The following is a 23,813-nucleotide window of genomic DNA, read 5'->3' on the forward strand; positions in this document are numbered from 1 at the left end:
AGGTAGCCAACTTCAACAGGAACTGGATAATGGCTGTCCTGGGGGCTGTTCTGTCGTATGATTGTTAGAATGCCCTGCTGGGAAGTCAGATCCAAATGCAAACCCTTTCTGGAGTAGTGGGGGTCCAGAACCCAGGGTCTTTGGCTTTCCAGGTGAATGCCTAATCACTCAGCTATTTTGGTGGAAAATGGATCCACTTTCTTGTTCTCTTTCTCTCTACAAATCATGCCCATGTCTTCTCTGCCTACCCCAACATTGGTTTTAGCATTTTTATAATAAAGGGCAAAAAAGTCTCTCCGTCTCTGTCTTATTTTGTCCCTAGTCCATATGCCCCATCTGGGTGTGCACACACACACACATCTACCATATATATATCTATATAGATATACATAGATATATAGATATACATACACAAAGATGTCCACATGTGTAAGGCTACATGTCCAGAAATAGAATGCCAACTTATGTGTAAGTGGAATTTTTGGCACTTAGACAACCATTTAGACAACTAAATCTCAGGACTTAGACTACAAGAAAAGAACAGAATATTGAATCCAAACATAAAGGGAACAGAGGCAGGAATAAAATTAAAAATAATGTATCGAAAATGGCTTAAAGAAGTCTTCAGACCTGAAGCATTGCACGGTTAAAAGACCTTCCCTGAGCATAAATAAGATTTGTGTGTCTTCCTATTAATCTGAGGATCTCTCTTTTCTAAACTTTATGAACTTCATATCTCCACCCACAAAATACCAATTCTTAAAACTCACATCTGCAAGACACTGCCCACTCTGGGTTGGGAAAGATCAAAAACACTTAAAAAGGATGATACCATTAAGTTTCTGTAGCATTTATTCTTTTCCTGAATGCTCAGGCATCTAGCTTTGGTAATCTACATGACATTTTTATGTAGTCCCCCAAAAAAACACTTACATGCAAACTGGCATTCTATCCCTGTGCACATAGCCCTATGCAGCTGGCCAGCTATGTATAGCTATATAGTCATGCACAGCAACTATGCACAATGGGCACATCTACACGTGCAAATATGAGTAACCTAATTACATGTGCAAATCTCTAGAGTAAATCCACCCCAGGCAGGCATCTACATATGCCAGAAAGCAGGAGAAGAGTTGCTGTTCATGGTAGCAGTCTGCTCCTGCCTCTTCCAGCCCTGCACCAGCCCCCTGCAACAGCCAGGGGAGCTCTCTCTGGGTGCTAGCCCCGGGGGGCAGGAACATTGCTCCTCACTCCCCAGGAGCTGCCTGCTGCCAGGGCAGGCTCTGTCATTGGAGCCTGGATGGGGACAATCAAGGAACTTCCCACCCCCACTCTGTGATCAGGGAGTGGGGGCTGGAAGATTCTTATATCCCAGCTCTGGATCCCCAATTGCAGAGCCAGGGCTGGAAGCTAAGAATCTCCCCACCCCAGATCTGCAGTCGTGATCACAGAGTGGGGGCCGGAAGTATCCTGCTGTCAGGGCAGAGGGACATGGTCCCTGTCTGGGCTCCACTGGTGGAGCCCACCTCAGCATCAGCAACTCCAAGGGGGAAGGAAGCAATCTCTTGCCCCCTGCTGCCCAGCTGACCAGGAGCACATTTGCTCTGGGTTGGCCACCTACATGTGCTGTGTTGCACAGTAATTACTCCCAAGTAAATTTTCTACTTGTATTTACAAATAGCAAATTTACTCATGATTAGAGCAAACTGCTTTGCAGTAGGAGTCTGTACATATAGTTGGTGATGTTTGCTGCACAGTAATTTGCTCTAATTTCAAGTAAAGCATCTTCTGTAGACACACCCAGAAGCAGCTAGGGCAAGTACAGGACGTGTAGCAGCCTTAGCTAGCCAGAAATGTAGAAAGTCATGTATGTATGTCTCTCCTTTGCCATTATAACTCAGTGGCTAGGGCACATACCTGGGATGCTGGAGGTCCTGCATTCTAAGTCCCCCTTACTCAGGGTGTGTGTGTGTGTATGGGGGGCAGGGGTGCTGAACTAGGGCCTCTATGCTTTTCAGTTCAGTAGTCCAAGGTCAGACTAGGACACCCCTTTGAAAGACAGAGGTCTTGTTCCAGTTCCCTTCCCTTCTCTGGTGCTACTTTTGAAGCTGAGCAACTAACACAGTCGTTGAAAAAACATGGATGAAGGACACTGCAGGGGACAAGCATCTGGCCCACTGGAGACAAGGTTAAAACCCCGACCTCCATTCCCACCCAACCAGCAGCCACCTCACTAAGCTACACATCCTCTGACATGTCCCCTTCCTTCTGGCCTCATACTCCCTAGTGGTATAGCTAGCGTGGGATGACAGGGAGAACGGCCCTGGGTGCCAACAGTTGTGGGGGGCAAAAAAAACCCCAAAACAAAACCCAGGGGTGGTGGGGTGTCCCTCTCTCTCTCTTTCCCTCTCTCTCCTGTACGCGTAACACAGTAGCAGCAGCAACCAGACACTGCTTGCTGCCCCTTTTGTGGAGCAGCCAGCCTGAGCACCCAGCCACATTTGTATGCTTTTGTATCTCCCACACAGCTCCCTCTCATGGCTGCCTGAAGGCCAGCCTCAAAAGGGACTATTGATGGCTGACTTGTGGTGTGGTAGCTTTTCTGGGAAGTCAGAGATCCAGATTCCAAGCTGCTGTGGCTAAGGTGGACCCAAACCCCAAGTTCTCTAGTTTCCCAGCCAATTGCCCTAGTCAATCAACTACCTGGAAGAAAAGATGGGAGGGTATTTCTCATTTTGTCACCCAAGCATCTGAACAGGTTGGGTGCACACATAGCTATCCAGGTATACAGGGCTATGTGCACAGAACAGAATACCAATCTGTGTGTAAGTAGATTTTTTCAGACTTATGCAACCAAAAAACTGCCATGTAAACCTCCAAATCTGGATGCCCAGGTGTGCAGGAAAGGAGTACATGTAAAAATGTAATAGTAGCATTACCATCAGTGACCTTGTTTAGATGGGACAAGCAAGGAAAGACGGAGGCATTTAATGCTAACATTCTTTTTAAGTGTTTTTGATCTTTCCCATCCCAGAGTGAACAGTATCCAACAAGTGTAACAATTTTAAGAACTAGTATTTTGTGGCTATAGGTAAAATTAGCCACCACTCGTCGGTAGCTATTCAGTACTTTGTTTTACCCTCACTGGTCAGTGTGTTATCCTTGCTTTGTTTACTCATCACTACATAAACTCTACTCTAGATCACAGAATCATAGAAAATTAGGATTGGAAGGGATCTCAGGAGGTCACCTAATTCAACTCCCTGCTCAAAGCAGGACCATCCTCAACTAAATCATTCCAGCCAGGGCTTTGTAGAGCTGGGCTTTAAAAACCTTCAAGGATGGAAATTCCACCACCTCTCTAGGTAATCCATTCCAGTGCTTCACCACCCTTCTAGTGAGAAAGTTTTTTTCCTAATACCCAACCTAAATTTCCCTTTCTGCAACTTGAAACCATTGCTCCTTGTGCTGTCATCTGCCACCACTGTGAACAGTTTAGCTCCATCCTCTCTGGAACCACCTTTCAGGTAGTTAAAGGCTGCTATCAAATCCCCCCCTCAGTCTTCTCTTCTAAAGACTAAATAAGCCCAGTTCCCTCAGCCTCTTCTCAGAAGTCATGTGCTCTAGCCCCTTAACTATTTATATTGCCCTCCACTGGACCCTCTCCAATTTTTTCATATATTTTCTATAGTGGGGGGCCCAAACTGGACACAATACTCCAAATGTGGTTTCACCAGTGCTGAATAGAGGAGAATAATTACTTCCCTCGATCTGCTGGCAATGTTCCTACTAATGCAACCCAGTATGCTGCTAATCTTCTTGGCAACAAGAGCACACTGTTGACTTATACCCAGTTTATTGTCCACTGTAACCCCCAGGTCCTTTTCTGCAGAGCTGCTGCTTAGCCAGTTGGTCCCAAGCCTGTAGCGGTGCATGGGAATCTTCCATCCTAAGTGCAGGACTTTGCACCTGTCATTGTTGAACCTCATGAGATTTCTTTTGCTTCAATCCTCTGATTTATCTAGGTCCCTCTGAATTCTAGCTTGACTCTTCAGCATATCTACTACACCTCCCTGCTTTGGTGTCATCTGCAATATGGAATTACTACTTGCCTCATGAGTTTTCCTATAGCCCCCATCAACATACTGTCTGAGCACATTATAGGCATCAAGCAATTAATTTTCACCACAGCCCTGTGAGATGATGGCATATTTCACAGATAAGGAACTGAGGCATGGGAAATCAAGCACTTAACATGTTCAAAGTAGAGCTCCCATCAATTTCAATTGCAGATGTGAGTGCTAAGCACTTTTCCAAATCAGACCCCAGGGTCTCATGCTGGGTACCTGGAAATAAGGAGTTTAGAATTTTTGTGTGACGGGCTGGCTGGTAGTGACCTGGCCCAGGGGTTTTGAAAGGGCGAAAGATGATTGGAGGACTTGGGATTCCCTTTCTGCGCCAATCAGACCCCAGAGGCTCACCCTCCATGTCCTCTGATTGGCCCCTTGGGTCACCTGGAGGGGGATAAAAGGGGCATCGTGGGCTAGCTCAGGAGAGAGACCAGCAAGGGACAACAAGGAAGGAGGTTCCCAGAGCAGGCAAGAGCTGAGCCAGTGGGGCAGCAGCAGTGCTCCAGAAGAGCCTGAAAGAGCAGGACCTGTAGGCAGCAGTGGGACCCTCAGCAGCGCGGTGTGCGGCAAGCAGGAGAGGCTTCCTAGCTCCAGGAAGGATCTGAGCAGCGACCTGAGAGGTTCCCAGCTCTGCTTCCAGCTCCTCCAATCAGAGACCAGGCAGCACCACCTGAGGCCGGGGCTCCAGGAAGGTCAAGACCCCTGGCAGGCCAGAGCAGGGCTACCCATAGTGGCTGTGTAGCAGCATTCTTCCTTACCACATGGGAGATCTGGGTTCAAATCCTAACTGAGAAAACTTTGGGTGAGTGAGATAACAAGAAGCAAGTCTTCTTGCAGTGGAAAGGGGCCATTGTGTCTTTCTCCCCCTCCAGGTACCAAGGCCCTATATTTCCTTGTCATTTGACATTTTGCATTTTGTGCCTTTTTATATTTCTCCAACCCATATCATTTGTTCTGCTGTTTGTGTTTTATATTTTGTTAACCCTGTTTTTTGTCAATGATTGTAAGTGTCTAACCTTTGTTGAATCCTGCCGCCTTGGGGCATTGTAGCATCCACTATACCCTCTGATTTATGCCTATGTTCCCAGTATTAAAAGGTATATGGTTACGTCTCCATTGGTGGTCTGGCTCTGGTCTATAGCGGGAGGAGAGTCCCTACACCTCCCACAGCACTAGTGCACCTGCTTTGATCCCTTCAATTGGAGAGGGGCTATGTCTTGGAGTACCACCCAGGTTACACGTGCTTAGCATCACTATGACCTTTATGGCAGTTGCAGGGATAGAGGCCATGTATTCAGGGCACCTTTCATCTACCCAAACTGTAAAACCACTCATCCTCGCTAGTCTCCTGCCTCATTCACTTTGCAACTTTCAGCTTTTGCAACGTATGAACTAGAAGTCCCACAGACAGTAGACTCCTCCCCTGCGCAAACATGTTTTAACCACAAAGCACTCAGTTCCAGGAACTGTAAAGAAGACATTGTGTGTTAGTGGTCACAGACCCTTCTGCCCCTTTCTCACAAAGCCTAAATTCAGTCTTTTTACCGGCCTCCTTACCCAGCCAGTGTCAATTATCTTATCCAATCTCTTTTCCAAAACCCCATCCCATGGCTCCAGGTCAGGGGCGGGCAATTTACTTTGGGCAGAGGGCCGCTTACTGAGTTTTGGCAAGCCATTGAGGGCCACGTGACAGGCAGCCCAGGGCAGATTAATATCAGTTTTCTAAATTTTTTAGGGGCCCCGCAGTCCGTATAGAATGGCCTGGCAGGCCACATCTGGCCTCCAGGCCGCATTTTGCCCACCCCTGCTCCAGGTCATCTTTCTCTAGCTCCAAGTGGTCACCCTACAGTCCTGTTCTTCTCATTAGCTTCTACCCTTAGTCCCCTTTCCTCACATGGCCTTTCCAGTCTCACATTTCCTTGTATTTTTTTTTCACCCGGTCCTAGTCCTCAGCCCCATAGTTCCTTGCGCAATCTCACTTCCCAGTCCATTCAACCCTGTTCCCATTTGTGTCTCATCCCTATTCCTCACCACCCTGCTTCCTCAGTCTTCCCCCTAGCTCTCAGTTTATCTCCTCTCCCAGACACAGTCCCATTCATCCTCCCCTAGTCCCAATCTACTCTCCCCTTTCCCAAGACCAGCTCCAGTTCCCTTGTATTTGAGTTAGGCAACATCATCCTCCACGCTGCTTGGACACGGAGAGAAAAAGGACCCAGGGGAAAGATCAGATCACTTTCCCCAGTTCCAGTGCCTGGCACCAGATGGATAGTTGCCAGGAGCAACAATTTCAGGGAAAGATGTTTCAAGGGTTAAACCTTCACACCACATCTTCACAAGCGAGTGAGCCCAGCTTGTCCAAGCCAGCTCCTGGTACTGCAGTCACCATGCCTGGGTCTGCATTTAAAGGACTGCCCTAACAAGCTGATCTACACAGCAAAACATGATACACTGTCTCATTTTGTTTGAGAATCTCTCTGCCTCTGCATTTTCCAGCTCTAGAGCCCCTGCCATCCAGATTCTTGCTTTTGGGTGACCTTTGGACTCTGACCTCAGCCTAGCATGCTTGCTTCAGTCTCTGGCTGGACATCCTATCTAGTTTAGGTCTGACATCCTGGCTGCTGACCTTCAGCATTTGACCTTTACCTCAGATCTGCCTCTTGTCTTTCACCCTTTATTTGGTACTCTGACTCCTAACTTGTACCTGGTATCTTGTTCCCTGTCCTGTGACTTTGTTCCCTGATTACCATCCATGACCCAAGGCTCTAGCAAGTATTATTAGACTGAGCTACAGCAGTGGCCCTTGACAGTCATACTCAAACCACATCCGACCTGAGATTATGCGTGCTCAGTGTAGACAAATTCTAGGGAATTCGGCTGCCAAACCTATCAGGTTCTCCTGAGCCTGTTTGAACTGAGATCATTCAAAAGCTTGTAACTTGACAACATTTCTAGCATCTTGTCTCTCTTCTGTGGCAAACTCCAGGTTTTTGAGGATCTGACTTTTGTATTGTTTTTTTACTAAAGATCCCCAGATTGTTATAGGTGTTAGAGGATACTTTGCAAAATGAGCTGAAGTGGATCTTCTTGTGGACTACTGGAGAGACAGTCATCTCTGACAAGTTTGTCTGATATCTCAGACCACCACACACCAGGTGGTCCTATGTTGTGGGAATGGCAAAAGACATATCCCTGCTACCAAGTAACCCTTCTCCATATCAGACTTGAAAGATATGGAAGACTCCAAAGCATGGCAATACAAGATTTCCTTTTATTTATTTAATACAAACAAACCAACCAACCAAAACCACATCTGTTTTTTTAGTATGGGAAAAATAACCATTTCTAAGATTATGGTAAGATCAGAGGAAACTATGAGCTAATTTTGCTGAAGCTTTTCACATAAATTTATCCTGAAACATCTTCCAGGTAGCGAAAATTCAAACATGAATTATTTACATGTGGTAAATTTATGAACAATTAGAAACCAGGTTCTATTGTTAATTTTGCCTGACACTTTACTATGCACAGTGCTGCCTATAACATATATTGATTATATTTGGGTGCATATATATATGCATTTACTCCAGCCAAGATGTACTGTGCAGTAATTTACACATCTATACTTTGTCCTACAGTGACCTAATGATGTGCTACATCACTGTACAGCACACTATGGCAATGTAGCAATCACATGTGTCTGCACATGATCGTCAGCTATGTCGCCATAGCGGCGCACTCCCCTGTTATAGCATGCTGGTGTGATGACATAGTCGTGAAATCTGACCATGTACCGCGTGCGTGCCACTATAACCATCCATACTATGCCATGCTTTAGTACTTCCAAGAGAAAGTACTAAAGCATGGTGCCATAGCAATGTCACCATACAGTGACATGTAGATGTGCCCCGTAAGGGTTTTTGGGTAGGTTTAAGGAGAAGATTTGCTCCCAATTCCCTGCAACCCTGCAATGTGACAGCTGTTTCCTGTCCCTGAGGGGCTGCCTGCTGCTGGGGTGGGGACAATGTCTCCCTCCCCTGGCAGCTTGGAGCTCCTGGCCCTGGCTCCCCAATCTGCGTCATGGGCTTGGAAAAAGCTGCAGGGGAGCAGCAGGTCCCAGCCTCCTGACCCACTGGTGGGGCAGCTAGCACCTAGCTTGCTTCTATCTGCTCTATTGCTGGATCAGGGCAGGGAGTTGAGACCTGTTCCAACCCCACGGCTCTTTCTATCCCTGTGCCTTGATCAACCAATTAGGACAGGGGTCTGGGACCTGCCCCTGAGCATGACAGTTCCTGGTCATCTCCAGGCCATGCAGGAAAGCCTGCATGTGCAGCCTGGCATTGGCTGAAGACTGCTCAAAACAGGTCAGTCCCCCAGCTACTTCCAGGCATGCATGCTTCCCCATGTAGCCTGGGGCTAACTGGGAACTGTACCAGTCAGAGGCAGGTCCCAGCCAACTCCAGGCTGGGCAGGGAACTGTCCCCATGCAGAGAGCTCCCAGCCCCTGCTCTGTGATCGCAGAGCTGGGTGTGAGGTGGGGGGAACAGGCTGGGGAGACTGTCCCCCACAGCTCTGCACTCGTGGAGCTGGGCATGGAACAAGCTCCCCAGCCCCTGCCTGCAGGGAGCTCCCAGTACTGGCTCCAGGATGGCAAAGCCACTGCTGGGAGGTGCTTATCTCCCAGCCTGAGACCTGTGGCCGCAGAACCACTGCTGAGAGATAAGGGTCTCCCAAGTCCCCCTGCCCTTCATCACAGTGGTGGAGTAGGGGCTGGGAGATAAGGATCTCCTAGCCCCCCACTCTGCAATTGTGATCTGGGAGCAGGGGTCTTGGAGCTCCCTGTTGCCATGGCAGGGGGGACATAGTCCCTGCCGGGGCTCTTGTGGTGACGCCCACCCTGGCAGCAGGCAGCTTCCAGGAGCAGGGACATACCTCCCACCCTTTCATAGATGGCGGACCGGGACCAGGTTTGGTTCCTGGCCAGGCATCTACACAAGCACTATGGCACCATTATTAATGCAAAGTAAATTTGCTACTTTCATTTGCAGGTAACAAATTTGGTTAGGATTAGGGAAATTTGGTGGGAGTGATTTGGTGGGAGCATTAGCTTAACAGTCATTAAGTGGGTTTAGACAGGCACCTACATATGCAGTCATTAAAGCTCATTAACGCTGTGTATGGACTGACTTGGGACTAAAGCGCTTTAACACATCTACATGTGAGTTAATGCGCTTTAACCATTTTTCCCAAATTCACCATTTTAATGTGCATTAAAGGCACACACATGTAGATATGAACGCTTAATACATATTAAGTGAAAGCGTCACGTGTAGACCCACCCACTGTGAAGTAAGCATGCACACATGAAGATTCATGTGCTTACTTTACAGTAAACTATGATAATTTGCCATAAGTGTCTGGCGTAGACGCACCCTCTACAGGATGCAGAACTGCATGAGAATTGAAATGCATCCACTGGTCCCATAATTTATCTTGTCTTTCTATTATTCTTCTTACTCCTCCATCTGACCCTAGTTTCATCCTCTTCACATTCCAATCCTCAAGCAACTTTCAATGGGTGACATTTCAAAACAAAACAAAAAATCGAAATAAATGCCCTAAATGAGGTTCCCCACTCCTCCAAAAGTTCCTCTTATATAGAATTTACATTGGCCTGAGACGGGATGGATAATATGCAGCCCAGGAAATATCACAGATTGAAGGTCATGACCTTTTGGCATTTGAACCTTTATAAGGCTGAGCATAGAAGTTTCTCAGCTTCACTGTACACACACAATACTTGCTGCTAGCCCTGAAAGACAATAAGATACTAGAATTCAAAAACAAAGCACGGTTACTCCCTTAGCATTCCTCAGTCTCTGACCAATAATAGTAATGTGGAGTAATCTTTTGAATATCAACATTGAGCAAGCTGAGCAGGTCATCCCAAGTGGCACTGATAAAAGCCACATATTGTATAGGCTGCATGTGCCATGCACACTGCAGACAAACTATTTTAGGATGCTTTAGAGAGTCTTCCAAAATGTTATTCTGTCTGTTTTTTTTATTCCCTTGTCTGTAAAGCCAAGTGCATGAGTAACCATGAAGCCAGCTGTGCAGGAAACAGATGGAGAGAAAAAAAAACCCTTATAAATATAACACCTGAAAAACCTTCTTAAAATAGACTTTCTATACATAAATCTGTCAGAATGTAATGCCTGGTATCTTGGGGCCTTGACAGAAGAGAAGTGGGACCCACTGTGAAGGAAAGATTTTTATATTTTGAATGGTACTCCCTCCTCTTCTTCTCACTATTTTTAGCCCTCCAAGATTCTGATGTTTCAGACTTCAACTCCATAACAAGCCTATGTATTAGAAAGATTTGCTGACCTAAGACTAAGCATCAATTATGCTGGGACCCAACTCAGGGTGATTTGGGGGGCAGAAAGCATGCTTTATGTTGTGGAGAAGGAAGAAAATTCAGTGGGCAGGCTAATTTTTTAAAAACAGAATACAAATATTTTTTAAGCTTCTCTGAGGATTGGAATTTTAAAATACCAAGCAGAGTCCTGAAAGGCTGATCAGTGAGCAGAAGTCAGCTGATGCCAGCAAGGATATCTAATGATGTGCATATTATTCCATGCCTGTATATTTATTTCTCAGAGCAGCTGTACATTGATGCAAACCAAAGCAAAAACAGAATCAAATCATGTGGTTTCAGTTTGATTTAATGAAAATATTGTCCCCTCTGGTGAGCATGTTATCCAAAATGTCAGTGCTGACCTACTTAGTGGGGCAATGTCCAAGTGATTCACTGGTGGGGGTGGGAAGCAATTTTAAGTCAGTAAATGTATGTGTGTGTGTGCATCTACAATGCAAAGCAACTGTGCCAAGCAACAGCATCTCAAATACTGCACTGCTCTATGCAGGCTATTTCCTGAACTGGAACCTTTGTACCTCAGAGACAAAGCATGGAAAAAACGTGCCTGGCCAGCTGTCTCTCACCCTTAGGCAATGCCCAGGGCACATGCCCCATTTGCCCACCCCATGTTACACTACTAGTGTAACTGCTGAGTGACAGTGTCATTTCACTCACCAGCAGGAAGCAAATGTGGCTACACTGCTCCAGGTTGGGAAGCAGTGTATGCAGAACCTCACTGTGTATTTGAGGGCAATGCTGTCTAGTGCTGCAAGTCTGAAGTGTGATAAAATAGCCGTGGTCAACTGCACATCGGATAGAACAGCAAATATTCAATTGCAAATGCATTCATATGCAAAACTGTTCTTGCTCATGACTATGGCTGCATATTCAGATGATCCTCACATAAACAGTATTTTTGCACCTAACTCTGATCTGAAAAGATTTATGCTCAATTAAGCCAAAAAAGTAAACTCAGGCAATTCACAACCTGATTGCAGATGTTCCACAAAAAGAAAAAAAACTAAATGTAACAAATTATTCACAGTGGATGCAGCTGGTAGCAAATACTAAATGACTGTGCAGTACCCGGTGGGCACATGGGTCCAGGGGGCACATGGATCATTTCTGACTCTATTGCGCAGTAGCAACAACCTACTGTGTAGTAGCCTGTTGCTACTGCGCATTAGTGGCAGTGTCTCTCCTTTATTATGAGTCCAATAACACATGGATCAGAGGGAGAAAACAAAATATAACTATTAAGTAGAAAAAAATGCCTAAAATATTCCCGATAGTTTTTCTGTAGACAAGAATATCATTTATCTTAGCTACGTCCAAGGTTTTTAAATAAATGGTGCCTCATTACAAAGTTTTTCCCCTCTCTTACCTGCTGCTATATGAGGTTGATGGCCCAGTGTAGAAGGCAATTTTAACACTGCTACATCTCTGACAGATTGAACAAAACCATGATTTGTACAGCACCTATCTGGCTCAGTGCTAGTTTGAAAGTAGGGGACCAATTCATGTGATTAAATGCATTGTTTTGCTGAATTGGGGCCTAAAATAGAAGCACAGTTCAAATCAAGTTTCCCTCTAAGTGGCCTCTTGGACATTCAAGAGGCAACTATGTGAATGTGCAGGGATACAGTGTGGGTATCTATGCTCCTTGGTGGCAATTTCAGGATCAGCAGGAACGTTCACTAGTACAAAACAATGTAGGTCTCTCCTCATCTATAAGCACTGAATGCTGATTCCCTGGCATCACCTGCCTTGTTGACTCAGAAGGAAAGAACCTATTTAAATTCTCAAACTTACATTCCCATATTGTCTATCATTATGCTGAGAATGAGGGTATAAATTAATTTTAGTTTGACTATTTAAACATTATCATCTCCAGGTTAGTTTATCTGGGATGGGGAGATGAGGAATTTATTTGGTTTGTACTATGTTTGTTGCTAACTGGTGTTTTATATTCACCTACATGCACCTAGACATTATGACAGCTGCATTTGTTATAAATCAAAACATAACTAACGGTATTTTAAACTAAGTACGCTGGCTTCCTCTTTCTAACTAATCACATTATTTAATAATTAAGAAGCTTTATAGCTGTGGCAGTGCTAACCTACTGGCTACATCCACATGAGCACATGTGTATTTTGTGGTATATCAAAGTCTTTTGAGGCATTGCAAAATGCACCCAATGCACGATTTGGTTTTCCGCACTGCAAATATGCAGCATAGAGCCAAATTTAGATTCCAGGAAATCCTGGTATAAAAAAAAAAATCATGGAAAAAAAGTGGGACAGCACATGTGGTGGCAGAGTGCACCACCTAAAACAGGAGCCTGGCTGGCCAAAGCCACGCTCTGGCTACTGGCCAGGCTCCACGCTCCCAGATTGCCACCACTGAAGCCCTGGGAGGCCCCCGGGATCCCAGGTAAGGCTGCTGGGGCCAGCCCAGATGCTGGCCCCAGCATCCCTTACCCCACCTGGAGCATTTTTTCCTCATGCTAACTCCACATGCAGGAGCGTGTGCTGGGGCAAAAAGTAGCAGCACGAATTTGTGCCCCTGCTTTTTTCCCCACAGCATCCATATGCCTATTCTTATGTGGATGCAGCCATTGAGTGTTTTCACGGGACTCTGTATCATGAATTAATGAGCCTATTTCTATTTTCAATAGAAATAATTTTCCTTTCCTATAACATCACTTCTTATGCTTTTGAGTCAGGGGCACGGACAGGGGGAGGGACACCAGTGTGCTTAGTCCCATTGTGATTGCTAATGTCTGAAAACAGAAAGTTAGGCCCTGTTTTATATATCTCACAACCTCAGGGGATGGGAAACAAATTAAGAAGAGTTACAATGGGAAGGGACATATCACAAAATGGCTGACATGAAATTGCTGTTTGTATGCCCACAATTACTCTATAATATGTAAAACCTAAATACAAGAATCTTACCATTGAGTAAAAATGGCTAACATGCCACTATTTAGCCTTCATCTACTGCCAGAAAACTGAGGGCAACCGGGTAAATCCCACCTGTAACTCATTTCATTTGACTGAAAGTCTGTACCCTAATTATAGAATGTGTGTGTTTTTACTTATGGGCATGTCCATGTTGGAAAAATAATTAGGTCCTTAATGCAAGTTACTTAACTTTTGTTAAAAGTAGGGGTGCACTGATAAAGATTTTCTTGGCCAATACCGGTAGCCAATGATTAACCAACCATATCAGCTGATACCGATCTGATAAGTCAGAGGTGGGCAAAATGTAGCCCAGGGGCCGGATGAGACCTGCCAGGCCATTCTATCCAGCTTGCGGGGCCCCTAAAAACTTTAGAAAATCAACATTAATCTGCCCGGAAGTAGGGGTAGAAGAAGCTTGCCCTGTTTCCCATGTTATATCTATTCCGTAGATAAACCAAGAAGCCCTATTCCAGAACTGCCAGTCTGACACCTTCTACCAGAATTGAAACCAGTGAGAAAAATAAGAAAAACCTGCATGTGTATAGAGGGGGGGAAAAAAGAATCACTTACCCACTAGTTCCAGGTCTCTGGGCCTGAGAGAAGCGCCAGTCAGTATTAGGCTGTGCTTGCTGCAAGGGAAAAGAAAAGTGTTTTAATGTTTCTATTCTTGACTTTAGATATCAAAGCAACCTGGCCCAAGATTATTCCAAAGTTAAAATCGAGCTATGCTGAAGAAGGGCTGCATATGGATAAAAGAGCATAATTTTAAAATGAAATTGAGCAATAAGAGAAGTATTTTTTTTTTCAAGGGAAACAAACCAACCAGGACAAACAAACAAAATAAACAATGAGACACTGTCCCTTTCCCTGTCCCTTTCTTTCCATAATATTTCTGAAGCAAGATTTTTGCTAGGAAGCATAACAGAACAATTCAATGAATAATTGAATAATTCCAAAAGCAGGTTGGGAAACCAATCTGTGAAAGAAATGTAGCATATGATAAAAACTGATGACATCTATTTAACTTGAAGAACTCTAAAAATGTAATGAGCCAGGGAGGAAACAGAGCTAATTGACACTGAGAAGGGTATGTTTAAATAGCAAAAGCTAGAATAATATCAGAACTTCCTAATCCATCGTTTCTCTGTTTTTAAAAATGCCTGAACCCAATCCTGGCTACACAGTCTGTATTTTGATCAGTCTCTTCCTGGATGCTGTTGTCTTTGATGAACTACAATATATTTTTCTGTCCATGGCAAAAACAGTTTGCCTTCCACAATAACATGCATTATTTGTTTAGGGGACACAAGAGACTACAGACATAACAGCACTCTAAAAACTTGATTACTGGCCTTGAATTACTTTCCACCCACATTGTTTTATTATCAGACAATGGACAGTTTGTAAATAAAGAAATACATGAAACAGCTTTGTCTATTTCTGGTTTGAATCAACTCTTTGTGAAGAAAGCTAAATGGCAGAACTGTTTTCTGTCTGAAATACAAGTAGTTCTAAGAATCATTCTAGCCATGTTCTTAATTAACCTGGGAGTAATAATGTGCTACCTGAAACACTACAAAGATTTCTCTTGAGCCATGCTGGGAATGAGCAGTCTAGGCTCTATAAAGCAGAACAGCAGCCATACAAGATAATACAGCCTGTACATGCAATTAGTAATGAAAATGGAAACAGCTGACCTAGTTTTTCATTTCACAGAAGATTTGATATCACTAATTTACCCAAGCATTGGTGATTATGGTAAAGAAAAGCAGAAGGATAACTGCTGACTTCCCCAAAACAGAGACATCATTGCTGTATAAGTTGTGTGTAGACTAAATAGTAGACAAATAAGAACTATACACTCAGTCACATACACAGGTACAAAAATATATGCATACTAGGCCACTAGTTTTTTAAATGTATATGCAAAAATGTATATAAACAAATGCACAAAATCATTTTGTAAAAAAGGCCACCTTTCTTATTTTCTAAAATGATGTTCTAATTGTCACTTTCTATTTTAGGACAGAGGGTTACAGACATCAATATGATTTTAAAGCTGAATCCCAAATTATCAAAACTAGTTGTCTAAATAATTGGGTATCTAAACAAAAGTAGCTTTTTTCAGAGGTGTTAAGCATCCCCACATTGTACTGAAGTGAGAGGGAGATGTGAGTGCACAGCATATTTTACAATGGAAACATGTATTTAGGTACATTAGTATGGATTTCGGCACTTCACTTTAGGCCTCCCAGTTTAAAGAAGTCTGGTATGGTCAGCAGTTAATACAACACCCAACTCATCAACTGATAATTTCTATAGCACACCTGTAAAATATTGAAACAAAGAAGCTTGTTTCGTAAACAACTCTGTTCCAAGTATAGCTTCTTAAGGTCCATAAAGTGGCAAAAGTTAAACATGAAAAACTTTCAGATACAATTAATAAGGCAATGTATTATGCTAAAAACAACAACACACAAAAATGGCTTTAAATGTCATGGAAAAAAAAATCAACCCAAATCCCCAGACCAGCTACTGCTAATGTAGGAGCTTTCATTCTAGTAGTAGATGCTATTTACACCTTCACCAGCCCTGCCTCTTGCTAGGTGGGTGATGGCAGTAGCTGTTCTCCAGAAGGCTGCTAAGTGTATTTAAAGGACTGGAAGAGAATAGCGTGCTAACATGAGTATTTATGGGTAGCTGCACTAACAGACAGTACAACAAGGCACAAATTAATCTTACCCCATCACAAGGACTGGCTAAGGTGCTGCCCACCTGCTCAAAGGCAGCCATGCTTTCTCCAGTAGAAGAATGGCTGAAAGGTTTTATGAAGAGGAAGTCACCTTGATCAGACATTGGAGATAAACAAGATTTGTAGCATTGTGCCTGGGAAACCAGGCCAGTTCCTCCAAGGCCTGGTTTCAGCTGCCCACGAAAATATGTGGTGGGCTCATGGCCAGTCCTCCTGCAACAGAATATGCTAGGCCAGCCCACAGCTCCAGGGCTAGCTTTGAGGCACTTAGCACCCAAAATGGCTAGCATTGCACACACTACCAGAGAGATGGCCACCAAAGAAATTATGAGATAGAGGGTTAAACTGGAAGCTCTGGATGGTGATTTAGGAAGTTCCATGGACTTGGCAAAGTCTTGCAGGCTGTTCTCTTCCAAGGGGATGAGGAGAGTAACTGAAGCTGACAGAGAGGGAGTCCCATTATCTTGAACCAGGACCACCAGCCTGTGGGACAGGCTCAATTCTCTGAGGGTCTGAGTTACTCGTATCTCCCCTGAGTGGCGCTCTACACTGAAAGGACACGGCTCACTGCTTTCCTGAAGCAAGTAAGAAAGCCAGGCATTGTGACCACTGTCAGCATCAACAGCCACAATTTTGGTTACCAGGTAGCCAGGTTCTGCAGAGGCAGGAACAGCCTGCTGGAAGGCAGAGCCCTCCGGAACTGAGGGATAGATAATGGTGGGAGCATTGTCATTCTGATCCAAAACAAACAAGTGGACTATGGCCGTACTGCTCAGAGGTGGGGACCCAGCATCCTTCACCTCCACAGGCACCTGGAACACTTTCTCCTGTTCATAGTCTAAAGCTTGCAAAGTATAGATGGTGCCGTTTTCCTGGTTGATGTGAAAAAAGGTTGATAAAGGTAAATCCTGGCCTCCATGATCCACAATGGAGTATGACAGCTTGGAGCTGACACCTACATCAGGGTCAGAGGCTGATACAGAGAAGATGGATGTCCCAGGAAGGGTGTTTTCCTGCACATGAGCTGTATAGGAAGGGCTGGAAAACCTTGGTGCATTGTCATTCACATCAGCAATCTGAAGGAAGATGGTTTTCTGTGTGGAGCGCTGAGGGGACCCAGAGTCTGTGGCTCTCACTGTGATGTTGTAGCCAGCAGCTTTTTCCCGATCCAAAGGCCCATCTGTAACCACAGAGTAATGCCCTTTGAAGGAAGTCACCAACTTAAATGGAAGGTCTTTAGTTATGTGCAGATGGACTTGTCCATTTTCCCCAGAGTCACTGTCCTTGGCAGCAATGAGTGCAATCACAGTGCCCAGGGGTGCATTTTCTTGTACTGGGCTGGACACAGAGGTGAACACAATCTCTGGGCTGTTGTCATTGACATCAACCAGCTCCACTCTCAGGTTGCAATGACCCTCCATTGCTGGGGAACCCTTATCTCTGGCCCGAACTGTGATCTCATAAGCACTGGATTCCTCAAAATCCAAAAGGGCTTTGGTTCTGATCTCCCCTGTGAGAGGGTCTAAGCTAAATTGCCTGGGAAGCTTATCTGGAGCGTTATTGCTGGCTTTGAAAGAATATTCAACCTCCCCATTGGGGCCTTCATCCAAATCTGTGACATTCACCTTTGTAACCAAGGTGCCCACTGGTAGATTTTCTTCCAGATAAATGGTGGAAATGGGAGGTTCACACACAGGAGAGTGGTCATTGGCATCCAGGACATGAATCGTGATCTGGGCAGTGCCTGATCTAACTGGATTCCCACCATCCAGAGCAGTGAGGGTCAGATGATGGGCAGCCACCTTCTCTCTATCCAGGGATCTCTCAAGCACTATCTCAGGCATTTTAACACCATCCCCCCTCACGCTTATGCTCAGGACAAAGTAATCACTGGGGCTGAGCTGGTAGGTAGAGACGGAGTTGGAGCCCATATCCGGGTCTTCTGCTACCTCGAGGGGCAGCCGAGTCCCAGGACTGGCGACTTCGCTGATCTCCAAGGAGACTTCCTGCTTCGGGAACTTGGGGGCGTTGTCGTTGACATCCAGGATGTCCACCTCCACGCGGTGCAGCTGCAGGGGGTTCTCCAGCACCAGCTGGAGGTGCAGGGAGCACGTGGCGCTCAGCCCGCACAACGCCTCCCGGTCTAGTTTCTCATTCACAAGTAAGACTCCGCTGGCCAGGTTCACCTGGAAATACTCGCGCCCGCCTTCGCTGACCAGGCGCAGATTGCGGGCAGCCAGGCTCCGCACATCCACCCCCAGCTCCTTCGCCAAGTCCCCCACAAAAGAGCCCGGCTCGCGGTCCTCGGGCACGGAGTATCGAGTCTGTGCAGCGGCCGGATCCGGCAGGGAGCAGAAGGCGCCGAGGAGCAGGAGCTGCCATTGCAAACTCCGTCTCCAGTGCATGCCGAGCCGCGTCTGGCGGGCGTGTGAGCGCTGCAGTCAGGCGGCGCCGCCTGCCCCCGGCTCCGGACCGACCGCTGCGCCGCCGGTTCCGAGATCCCCGGAGCCCCGTTCTCAGCTGCTCCCGGGTGACCCGAAAGGGCGGCGCGGCTGCAGGAAGGCAGCTGGAGCTGGGGGTGGGGAGCCGATCACAAAGGCACGGTTCAGCAGCTCATTGGCAAACAGCGGCGCAAAGTCGGCAAGCACTGGAGACTGACAAGCGACTCATCGCGCCTCCCAGCAGCGTCGCCCCTTCCCCAAACCCCCTCCTCCCCGCCGCCCAGCCTGCTCCCCTTGCCCCAGCCCCGTCGCTTCCACGCCCGGCGGGGAAGAACTCCGCGAGTCGCTGACAAAGCGAAACCCGGAGCCCCGCGCGGACTGTCAGCTCCCGCCCGCCAACAAATCCGAAAGTGCAGGTGCTGAGCACTGAGCAGGCAGAGCTGCCGGCGAGCCCTGGGGCTTGACACGACCCGCCAGGGCGCGTCGGGGGAGCAGGCAGGGCAGAGCGCTCGCTCCCCTCCCCGGCCGGGCTGCCTGCACCGAGCGGTATCCCGCGAGCGCCTTTAGGACCTAGGCGTGAACAGGCAGGCTGCGGCGCACGGGCCGGGGTCTCTGACCAGGCTGGGTCAGCTTGGGAGCCGCAGGGTCAGTACTTGATGCTCACCTCACTAGAGTAGCAGGGATCAGGTGCGTTGCTGCCCGAGGTGTTTCCCGAGGGTTTCATGAACATGAACTCGCTGATGTCCGAGACTGGGGAAAAGCAGGATCTGTATCCCCGGGCGGGGGGAGCCGTGGGGGTCACCTGGACACCGATCATGGTGTCCGCTGCGCCGGGCTGGTACTGCAAGTGTCCTAACAAGTGGTTCGGGGGAGGACCGAGTGTGTCCCCCTGGGCACAGCAGCCGAGGCCGGAGGACTCCGCGCGGGTCTCACGCCTGAGGCATCGGACACCCAGACCCACCAAGCCAGCCAAGGAGATCGCGGAGACGATTGCTAAAGAAGCGATCAAGTACAGAGTTATGCCGGGGATGTTCTCGCTTTCTGCAGTGTGAGCCCTTAGTCCCCGGAAGGCTTCCGGAACACCCTCCTCCAGGAGCACCAGCACAGTGACAGCCGTGGACATGGGCGGCTCTCCCGCGTCCTTAATCACCACGAGGAGCTCCTGCGCCTCTGCGTCCTGCTCCTCCAGGGCTCTGGCCGTCCTGATCTCTCCAGAGCGCAGGGCCAAGCTGAAGAGACCGGCATCCGTAGCCTGCTCTAAGTGGTAGGACAGCCAGGCGTTGAGTCCGGAGTCCAAGTCCACCGCCCCGATCTTGGCTATTAAGGCCCCGGGGGGAACAGAGCGAGGGATCTTGAGCTGAACCGTCGCGTCCCGCCCGGCCGCAGGAAACCGCACGCCGGGTGCATTGTCGTTTTGGTCCGTGACAAAGACGTGCACGACGGCTCTGTTGCTGAGAGGTGGGGAGCCGCCGTCTGAGACTTCCACTTGGACCTGGAAATAGGGGGTTTGCTCATAATCAAAAGACAGCAGGGAGGAAATTTGCCCATTGCTTGGATGTATGGCGACGTACCGGGAAGGGTCGGCAGCAGGGCCTGTGTCTGGGCCGCTCACAATGGAGTAGGAAAGCCGCGAGTTTTGGTCCTGGTCGAGATCCACTGCAGACACAGTGAGCAGCACTCGCCCCGCCGGGTTGTTCTCCGCCACCATGACCTCGTAGGAAGCTCTCCCGAACCGCGGCGGGTTGTCATTGACGTCTGAAAGGGCAACGGCGAGAACGATGTGTCGGGAGAGAGGGGGATCCCCCAAGTCAGCGGCGAAGATGGTGACGTTGTACTGCGGGATGGTCTCGCGGTCCAGCGGGGCACTGGTGAGCAGCGAGTACTGGTGCTCAAAGTCTTTCCGCAGCAGGAAGGGGAGGTCGCTGGGCACCTGGCACTGGACCCTCCCGTGCTCCCCTGAGTCTCTGTCCCTGACATGTAGCACGGCAACTACGGTGCCAGGAGGGGCATCCTCGCTCAGGGAGCTAGAGAAGGAGGTGACAGCTACCTCGGGGGCATTGTCGTTCACATCCGTGACCTCCACCACCACACTGCAGTGCTCCTCCATGGGAGGGGAGCCCATGTCCCTGGCCTCCACTTCAATCTCGTACAAAGCCGCCACTTCGAAATCGACCCTCCCTCGAACGCGGATTTCTCCCGTTTGATCCTCTATTGCAAACACCTCGCGCAAGGCTTCGGAGTTGTGGCTGCTCAGCGAGTAGCGCACGGCTCCGTTAGGCCCTTCGTCCACGTCCGTGGCGTTCAGCCTGGCCACGAGGGTTCCCAGGGGCGCGTTTTCCACGAGGCGGACGCGGTACGAGGGCCTGTCGAAGACCGGGTGGTTATCGTTGGCATCTAAGACCTGGATAGCAATTCGCGCTTTGCTGGACTTGGGCGGGGAGCCGCCGTCCTCAGCCGTCAGAACCAAGTAGTGGACGGCCCTGTGCTCCCGGTCCAGGGCCTTTTCCAGCACCAGCTCCGGGAATTTGCCTCCGTCTGTGCGCGCCTTCACGTTGAGGCTAAAGTTCTCGTTGGCGCTGAGGTGGTAGGTCTGCAAAGCGTTGGAGCCCACGTCCGGGTCCTGCGCCGGCTGGATGGGGAAGCGGGCACCCAGAGACGCCAACTCGTAGATCTGTAACGCGACCTCGCTACTCGGGAACGCCGGAGGGTTATCATTGATATCCAAGATTTCCACCTCAATGCGATACAACTCCACCGGGTTTTCAATTGCGAGTTTCAGGTGCAGAGAGCACCGGTAGTTCTGTTCACAGAGATGTTCTCGGTCTATTCTGTCGTTGACCACTATAACCCCTGTGTTCACATTGACAGAGAAATACTGAGAATCAGAATCAGAAAGTACCTGGAGATTGGCAGCAGCCAATTTTGCCACGTCAGTCCCTAGATCCTTAGCAATGTTTCCCACAAAAGCACCCCGCGTCAGTTCCTCCGGGATAGAGTAACGGATCTGCGCGGAAGCACTCTGCAAAAACAAACAGAAAGGGAAGAAACGCGGGAATCCCAGAAACCAGGCAGACTTTCCTGATCTTCGCATCTCGCTAAAATCCACAGAGGGATGCGATGCACTGCAAAGAAAGCCTGTCTGCTTAAACTCCTGGAAGCGGATCTGTGGTTCTGTAACGCAAACGGGGGTGGGGGATGGGGAGTCTGTGGTCACTGTTTACCTCTCCCATTCATTGTTTTGGGCTCAAATTGGCAGAATCTTGTTCGGCTCCGGTGGAGAGGGGAGGGGTGAGCTCCGATCTCCAATATTAGCCTCCTATTCATTGGCCGAGAGTGTCTTTCCGTTCATCCAATCAGCAGGCACCTTCCCAGTACAGCAACGCGAGCACCAATCCATGTAGGGAAGTTGACACAGTGCAGCGAAGGCCCTTGCAACCTGCAAATTTTAACCTAGAGACACCAGGCAACAAACAGACAATAGAAAGCAAAGCTAACTCGCCGTGATCGCAGCGTGTGTCAGCCACGGCGCCTGCAGAACTGTTAGCTGGACTGATGATTTTTCAACAGAAAAGCGTTTTCTCTAAAAACCACTGGATGATCTTTTGAATACATCAAAACGCTTTAAATTAGGCGCAGAAACCTGCAGCCGCTGTCGTTTAGAGTTGAATGTTAGTTAAATGAAAATAAAGACTAATGCCTGTTCCTCTGTCCTTCCCTCCCTCCCCCATCAGATCTCCTAGATAAATATAATTTAAGTACTTGTTTTCACACTCCAGGAATTCATAATCATGTTATAAGGTTTTCATTGCTTAAAGGACAATCAAATGAGAACACACAGGATGAAAGGATCTGGGACTTTCTGATTCACACACTAATTAGCAGCCCGTTGCGTTAGAGTGCGTCTGAAAGATCTAATTTACAAGGACATTTCTAGCGTTATTTCACACATGCCCAACAACCCAAAGAACCCGTCGGTGGTCCGGCGCACTCACGATGCTGACACATTTTTGTGGTTTGTACCCAGACACGATGCTGCTCTATCCTCGCTCACGCACAAAGTACGTTTTGAGACACAGGGGCACTTGTGAGGAATGAAAGGCAAAAGCACTCTCACCTGGCCGGGTTCGTTCAGTGTATTTTTACCAGGTAGGAAAGCATCAGTTTCAATCGGAAGGGTGCTGGCGGGGGGACAGCTCAAAGGTCTCAGAAACGTGAAATCACTCCTGTCTGACCCCGGAGAAAAGCAGGTCCGATAGCACTGGCTCTGAGTGTCTGCGGGCCTGAGGGTCACCTCCATGTACTTTAACGTGCCATCCGAGTTCAGCTGAAGCTTTGGGCTGGAGTGTTTGAAAAAATCCCTGGAGGGCGACTCGCTGAGGCCGCAGCAGGGGGACTCTCTGTCTTTTTTCCTAAGGCATTTTGCAGACAGTACGATGAAAGTAACCAGAGAGACCATGCTAATGGCCGCTAGCGCAATAATCAGATAGAGGGTCAGGTCAGGTTTAGCTTTGGGATCTGGAAGGAAATCGCGAGCTTTGAAGCTTTCCTCAGATATTTTTTCTTCCAAGGAAACCAGGATGGTGACCGTGCTGGACAAAGCAGGGTCCCCGTTGTCCTTGACGAGCACGAGGATTTTCTGCTCCGCGGGGTCTAAGTCTTGGAACCCGCGGGCAGTCCGGATTTCTCCCGTGTAAGGAGAAACCCGGAACAAGGTGGGATCTGTAGACTGCGGCAGCAGCGAATAGGAGAGCCAGGCGTTATGGCCAGAATCTGCGTCTACCGCTGTGACTTTGGTGACTAGGTACCCCGCTGGTGCAGACTGGGGGACCCTGTGGGGCTCTGCAGCCCCCCCGCCAGTCACCGGGTACAGAATGGCGGGGGAGTTGTCGTTCTGATCCAGAATAAAAATGTAGACGGTCGCATTGCAGCTGAGACGTGGAGACCCAGAGTCCTGCACAGCCACGGGAATCTGCAAGACACGAAACTGCTCAAAATCAAAAGTGCGCTGGGCATAAATATTTCCATCGTCCGGGTTAATATGGACAAAAGAGGAGGCAGGAGCGCCCTGGATTTCACTTTCAACTATAGAGTAAGTGAGGCGGG

The 23,813-nt window shown here is 47.9% G+C and overlaps 2 protein-coding genes across 2 annotated transcripts in view; both read right to left on the reverse strand.

The window, feature by feature from the left end:
• LOC109290179 (protocadherin gamma-C5-like) overlaps positions 1-21,915 on the reverse strand; it is a 49,874-nt gene extending 27,959 nt beyond the window's left edge. The window contains exons 1-2 of the mRNA XM_019506583.1: positions 19,375-21,915; positions 14,088-14,146 (exon numbers count right to left, since the gene is read on the reverse strand). Of these exons, the coding sequence (XP_019362128.1) occupies positions 14,088-14,146; positions 19,375-21,801 (2,486 nt within the window). The 5' untranslated portion in view covers positions 21,802-21,915. The remainder of the gene's footprint in view (positions 1-14,087; positions 14,147-19,374) is intronic.
• Positions 21,916-22,055: 140 nt separating this feature from the next.
• The window catches only part of LOC109289794 (protocadherin gamma-C5-like), a 9,570-nt gene continuing 7,812 nt past the window's right edge, over positions 22,056-23,813 (reverse strand). Inside the window, exons 3-4 of the mRNA XM_019505997.1 lie at positions 22,825-23,792; positions 22,056-22,160 (exon numbers count right to left, since the gene is read on the reverse strand). Of these exons, the coding sequence (XP_019361542.1) occupies positions 22,056-22,160; positions 22,825-23,792 (1,073 nt within the window). The remainder of the gene's footprint in view (positions 22,161-22,824; positions 23,793-23,813) is intronic.

The sequence above is a fragment of the Gavialis gangeticus genome, unplaced genomic scaffold, assembly GCF_001723915.1.
Source record: "Gavialis gangeticus isolate Ggan-Ray unplaced genomic scaffold, GavGan_comp1, whole genome shotgun sequence".
In the NCBI taxonomy this organism is placed as follows: Eukaryota; Metazoa; Chordata; order Crocodylia; family Gavialidae; genus Gavialis; species Gavialis gangeticus.